The sequence below is a fragment of the Caretta caretta genome, chromosome 8, assembly GCF_965140235.1.
Source record: "Caretta caretta isolate rCarCar2 chromosome 8, rCarCar1.hap1, whole genome shotgun sequence".
Taxonomy (NCBI): Eukaryota; Metazoa; Chordata; order Testudines; family Cheloniidae; genus Caretta; species Caretta caretta.
The window spans coordinates 55,783,647-55,789,646 of NC_134213.1; the positions used below are offsets into that span (position 1 = coordinate 55,783,647).

The 6,000-nt window shown below is 51.9% G+C and overlaps 1 protein-coding gene across 3 annotated transcripts in view; it reads right to left on the bottom strand.

Annotated features, from left to right (window-relative positions):
- COLGALT2 (collagen beta(1-O)galactosyltransferase 2) overlaps positions 1 to 4,845 on the bottom strand; it is an 87,031-nt gene extending 82,186 nt beyond the window's left edge. The window contains exons 1-2 of one of the 3 annotated variants that reach the window (XM_048862001.2): positions 4,194 to 4,289; positions 2,251 to 2,351 (exon numbers count right to left, since the gene is read on the bottom strand). Coding sequence is in view for 2 of the 3 variants with exons in the window: in XM_048862002.2 (XP_048717959.2) it covers positions 4,194 to 4,733 (540 nt within the window). In the remaining variant the exon portion in view is untranslated. Of the gene's footprint in view, positions 1 to 2,250; positions 2,352 to 4,193 lie in introns of all 3 variants that reach the window. The other 2 variants (XM_048862002.2, XM_048862000.2) reach the window with 2 other exon arrangements.
- Between the last annotated feature and the right edge of the window lie 1,155 nt (positions 4,846 to 6,000).

A 6,000-nucleotide genomic window follows, 5' to 3' on the forward strand; every position in this document is an offset into this window, starting at 1 on the left:
GTCCTAGTGGGTATCTTGTGCTCTGGATACTCCATGCCTCTAAGCACCATCTCACACCAGTGGAAGTTTTGCTATTGACTTCAGTGGGAACAGCCCTTTAAGAAGATCTACCTCAGATCTGTATCATCAGACAATCAATCTTTCTCTATGGCAATCCACAGGATATAGAACTTCTTTTTCACTGCACACCCACTTCAGACCTTCTTTCTTCATTTAAAAAAAATTGACACTTTTTCCAGAGGCATTTCCAATATTAACCACACCTCACCTCTGTGCAGAGCCCCCTTTTAAGAATATCTCTCTCGTTTTTTCAGTCTCTTGTCTTATTTAGTTTTGATAATGAATCTCACCATATTGTTAGTCATCTTGTATTGTAATTGCATGGGCAGTCCCCTAGAATGCTTCTGTCACTATGGGGCCTTCACACAGCACGACTTTGTGTGACCCCTCCCGCTTATAAATTAAAAACACTTTTTAAAATATTTAACACTATATATAAATTCTGGAGGAAAAGCGGGGTTTGGGGGTGAAGGCTGACAGTTTGCGACCCGCACGTAATAACCTTGTGACCCCCTGAAGGGTCATGACCCCCAGTTTGAGAACCCCTGATATATCCTATTTAGTTATCAGATCTGAACTTCTCTCTCGTTAATGTGGGGTTTTTTTTTAATGTCAGGTAAACATATTTAGCTGAATTGCAGGCAAGGTTTAAGGTCTAGTAAACTTTTTCTGACACATGTCTAATAACTAGGTTTAAACCTAGCACTCCCACTGACATGAGAACAGGATTGACTACATGCTGAGCAAACCATACTAGCCCAGAGACAAACTTCTAAAATGAGATATGTTACACATTGCTGGAATACCTCTCAACTCTCAGATCCTTAAAACATGCATTTGTTGTTCATTTACCCCTAACATGTCCGTTTATGGTTCTAAGTCAGAGGTGGGGCAAACTATGGCCCACGGGCCACATCCGGCCTGCGGGACCCTCCTACCCGGCCCCTGAGCTCCTGGCCCAGCAGGCTAGCCCCCGGCCCCTCCCCTGCTCTTCCCCCTCCCCCACAGCCTCAGCTCACTGCGTCTCCGGCACAATGCTCTGGGTGGCGGGTGTACGAGCTCTTGGGGCAGCGCAGCTGCAGAGCCCGGCCTGACCTGGTGCTCTGAGCTGCGCGGTGGCGTGGCTGGCTCCAGCCGGGCGGCACGGCTGTAGCGCCACCAGCCACGGGTGCTCCAGGCAGGGCAGTAAGAGGGCAGGGAGCAGGAGGGTTGGATAGAGGGCAGGGAAGTTTGGGGTGATGGTCAGGGGACAAGGGTGTGGACAGGGGTTGGAGCGGTTAAAAGGCGGGGAACAGGGGGGTTGAATGGGGGTAGGGGTCTCAGGGGCAGTCAGGAATGAGAGGAGGGGTTGGATGGGGCAGCGGGGGGCAGTCAGGGGAAGGGGTTCCAGGGGTAGTCAGGGGACAGGGAGAAGGGATGGTTGGATGGGGCGGGGGTCCCTGGGGGGCTGTCAGGGAACAGGGGGTATTGGATGGGGCAGGAGTCCTGGGGAGTGGGGGGCATCAGGGAGCAAGAAGCAGGGATGCGGGCCAGTCCACGCCTGGCTGTTTGGGGAGGCACAGCCCTCAGGCCAAAAAGTTTGCCTGTCCCTATTCTAAGTCATGTTGCTGGTCCGTAGTTCAGAATGCAGTACTTATGCTGACATCATAGTGCACAAAACAGAGATCCCATTTCCAAATAATGATACATGAGGATTAGAACCAATCATTTTTTTAGTCAGTAATTTTGTGTAGAGACCTGTAGAGTATTTGAAGGTAAATAACCACTATCTCCCTGAAATGCATGTAGGGATATTTGTCCAGGTTTGATTAAGTAATTTAATGCAAGCTTCCATTGGTATTGATGGGGCCTAAAAATCTAGTCTTCCTTCCTGAATCACTAATCCAAAGCTCATTGAAATCAAGAATCATTTTTCCATTGACTTCAAAAGACTTTGGATCAGGTGCAAGCTCTAAAACAGCATTTCTTACTTTAAATCTTGGCCCCACAAAAGTTCTTACTTCTTAGAATCCTATCTACCAGCTTCTGTTGCTCCAGTCATGTATAACTAATGTCTGGTGAGTAGAAAGGATTTTTTCCCCTTCAGATACCAGTAGGCTAATTGAATTCAAGGCCAATTTCTTCCTTTCCCACAAAATATATTTTATTACCACACTGCTCATGAGCTATGGTCCTTTTAATGTATCTTACCAGTGCTGTTGGATATATTCTGTTCAATGCCTTCCAGTACCTATTCAGCATGATCACCTTCCAAACCAGGCAATTGCCACCTCTAGGACATCTGCAAAATACTAATATTTAAGACCTAGCTAGCACTGACAAATCAGTTCTTTTTACTGAGCTATGTTATTTATTTCATTTCTTTGGATTTACACAAATATTGAAAGGCACCTATTCATATATGTTTTAAGCACGCCTAAGATCACATCACAAATATTTCAACATAACTCAAGAACATGACCTGAAGAAGAGCTCTGAGTAGTTGGAAAGCTTGTCTTTCACCAACAAAAGATGGTCCAATAAAAGCTGTTACTTCTCCCACCTTGTTTCTCTAATAACTGAAGTACAGCTGTTCAATCGGTATAATAATGGCAATAATATAATAGCAATTTGTCTCTACAAAGACTTTGGTTTTTCATTTTGGCCCCAGGACTGGATTTTTGCATAAGAATCAAGCATTTTCCCCAACAATCAAGCCTGCAGGTGGGCAAACTTCCATCAAAACCTGCAATTTTGCAACAAAACTGTGGTTTCAGTCAAAGTTTTTTCTGGCTGTTAAAACATGAGCTGTAATCCCTGCTTTGCTTTATGTGCCTTGCCCTACCCTCCCAAACACATCGTTGCTGCCTATCTACCTCCAGTGTGTTCATGGTCTTTATAGCCAAAACACACATTCCATAGTTTGGGATGCATGCGCTGCTCTGCTCCGGAGAGGCTAGTGGACATCTGCTCCTGGTTTAATGTATCAAGCCATGTGGGTAGGTTGCAGAGAAGGGGATTAGTTTTGGAGTCCTCCCCTCTTAGCATGGATGGGGTGGAGTTACCCCAAAATCTGAGCCACGCTGGCAGCTCGTTCCAATAAATCCTTTTCTCCATAGGAAGCAGTAGCTCCAGGGAAAGTTTACAGCTAAGAACACAAAGGGTAAGGCAAAGCTTTGCTCTCGTCCTGATCCCAACCAATGCAGTAAGGAAAGACTCTCCTGTCCAGTAGAACAGCTAGGGCTAGGAAAGCACAGCAGAGAAAAGGTTCAGAGGGAAGCCCCTGGCTGATACCTCTTGTTCAGTGTACCAGGAGTCCTGAAACGCAGGGAGCCCTCAGATGTTCAGCAAAGACAAAGACCCTTTGCCCTAGATCAGTGGTTTTCAACCTGTGGTCCCTGGATCCCTGGGTCTCTGCAGACTATGGCTAAGACTTCTAAAGAGGGCTGCACCTCCATTTGAAATATTAGGGGTCTGCAAATGAAAAAAGCTTGAAAAGCACTGTCCTCGATCGCTGAAGCGCTGGAGGCAGTGGGTTACTTGTTCCCTTGCTTTCTTATCATTATGCTCCTGGCTTCTGCACTGCCCCCCCTTACCCTGCCCCCCTCTACTGACCTCTCCACTGTCCCCCCTTACCCTGCACCCCCTCCCGACCTCTGCACTGTCCCTCCTTAAGCTGCCCCCCTCTACTGACCTCTGCACTGCCCCACTTAACCTGCCCCCTCTACTGACCTCTGCACTGCCCCCCTTAACCTGCCCCCCCTCTACTGACCTCCCCCTTACCCTGCACGTCCCTCCTTAACCTGCACCCCCTCCAGACCTCTGCACTGCCCCCCCTTACCCTGCCCCCCTCTACTGACCTCTGCACTGCCCCCCCTTACCCTGCACCCCTTCCCTTCCAGCCTCTGCGCTGCTTCCCCCTTTCCCGTGCCCGGCCCCCACCCCCCTTCGCTGCCATCGGGACCCCCCCGCCCCCCGCCCGCACTGGCCAGACAGACGCTGCCTGTTCCCGCAGGCAGCTGCCCAGAAACTTTTCTCCCCCACAGAGCAGCGCGCCCGCCGCTCGGCTCCCGCTGGCCCGGGCCAGGGCCATCAGCTCCCCCGCCCACTGCCCCCGAGCGGGGCGCCCCGGGCTCCCCCGCCCCGCGCCTTACCAGATGGCCAGCCGGCTCTTGGGGTAGCGCAGCCGCTCGAGGCAGGCGAGGCAGTGGGGCAGCGCGTGGGCAGCGTTCCTGGCGAGGATGGCGATGAAGACGGTGGGCTTCTGCAAAGGGGACTCCGGCAAAGGGGCCGAGCCCTCCGGCGGCTCCGGGGGGAAGCTGGCCCCGCTCCTCGCCCACAGCAAGCAGCACAGCAGGAGCCGGAGAGCGGGCGGCGCAGCCATGTTCCGGAGCGCGACGTTCGGGCAGAAGCCGCCAGCCGGCTGGGCTGAGCCTCGCTGCTGGGGGGTGGCGGGGGACTGCTGGTCCTCGCGGCGCACACTGGTGGGCAGGCTGAACGGGATGGAGAGGGGGCTGGGGCTGCACACACGACACGCCCGTGTGCTCACCTCCCTCCGGTTCCAGCCGTCCCGGGTCAAGCCGCACAGCCCTCGCCTCTGAGGGAGTAAAACCCTGCTTGTTCTGGGCTGTGTCCCCTCCGCTCCCACTCAGGCTCAAGAACAACCCCACAAAGCAGCTTTCCAAACGAGTCATGAATATTTACCAGCCCCCGAAATCTACTCGCCGGGCCTTACCAGGACGATCAGAACAAAATCGAATCGTTTATGAGCCAGTCCAAAAAAGAGAAAAAACCAAAGTCCCCTGAGCTGGGCAAACAGAATTGTACAAGCTTGTCATCAAGTGCCCGATCCCCATATTTCTTGTGCACCCAAAAGTGATGACGACTTCAGAGAAAGTACTGGAGTACTGTATGCAGCCTTTATACTCACCCATTGTTATTTTATAATTGCACTCTGTGTTTTATAACATACGCTCCCCTTCCCTACAGTTTAAATCCCATTGAAGTGCTTTGTAGAGTTTGGGCCTGTGGCATGGCAAGGGATAAGAGATCAGTTCAACAAAGAAAATACCAACCCAACCATGTAAACATTTAAAAGAAACGTTTTGCACCTTTCATCCCAAAGAACCTACACAATTAAAACAGAGACACAGGGATTTCTTCCCCCTGGAGGAGAGTGCACAGGGAGGGCCTGCTCCGACTCCGCAGTCAGCTCCTTGTCTTCCCCCTCCAGGCCCCCAGAGACTCCTTTATGGTGCCAGTAGTCCAGCATGGAGTGCACTGGCGCATACCTTACTCTGCCACCTCCAATATGACCGGAAACTCTTCTACCTCAATACCAGGGGTCTCCTCCGAGACCTCTCTGAGATTGCAGTCTTTTACCAGGACGTATTCAGGACCTGGCAGCTAGTCTCAGCGACCAGATCCACAGCAGCCATCCAGGGGGAGGACTTCCTTGCGGAGCCTATGCAACACAACCTCCACCTCAGTGTGCAGATAGCAGAGTCCCCCTTGGTGTGCCGGAGACTGGTCCTGGTTGGTACCACCAGGATCGGAAACTTCTTGGACTATGACCAGAAGGATTGGGTGGATCCCCTGGCTCTCAGCTGGCACATGGGGCTCTCCACTCCTCATGTCCCCCGTCATATACTCCCCATCAAATACTCCAGGAAGTGATGGCAGCCTTACTACCCACCTCTCAGGCTTTCCTGAAGTAGGTCCTCGGGAGGGTGCCCCCTGCCCATCCCTCACCCCTGACCCTTCAGAGTTTACCTTTGGGCCCCTGCCGGGTGAGCCTCCCTACCCACCCCCTATGCACCACCTGAGCTGGCTGCGCAACATGCAGCCGGTCCACCTCTGAACCATGCCTAGGAAACAGCTATACGCACTCGTGCTCCACACCCTTCACTTCCTCACCCTTGTATCCCGTCCTGACACCAAGTGGTGAGACCTCCTACCACC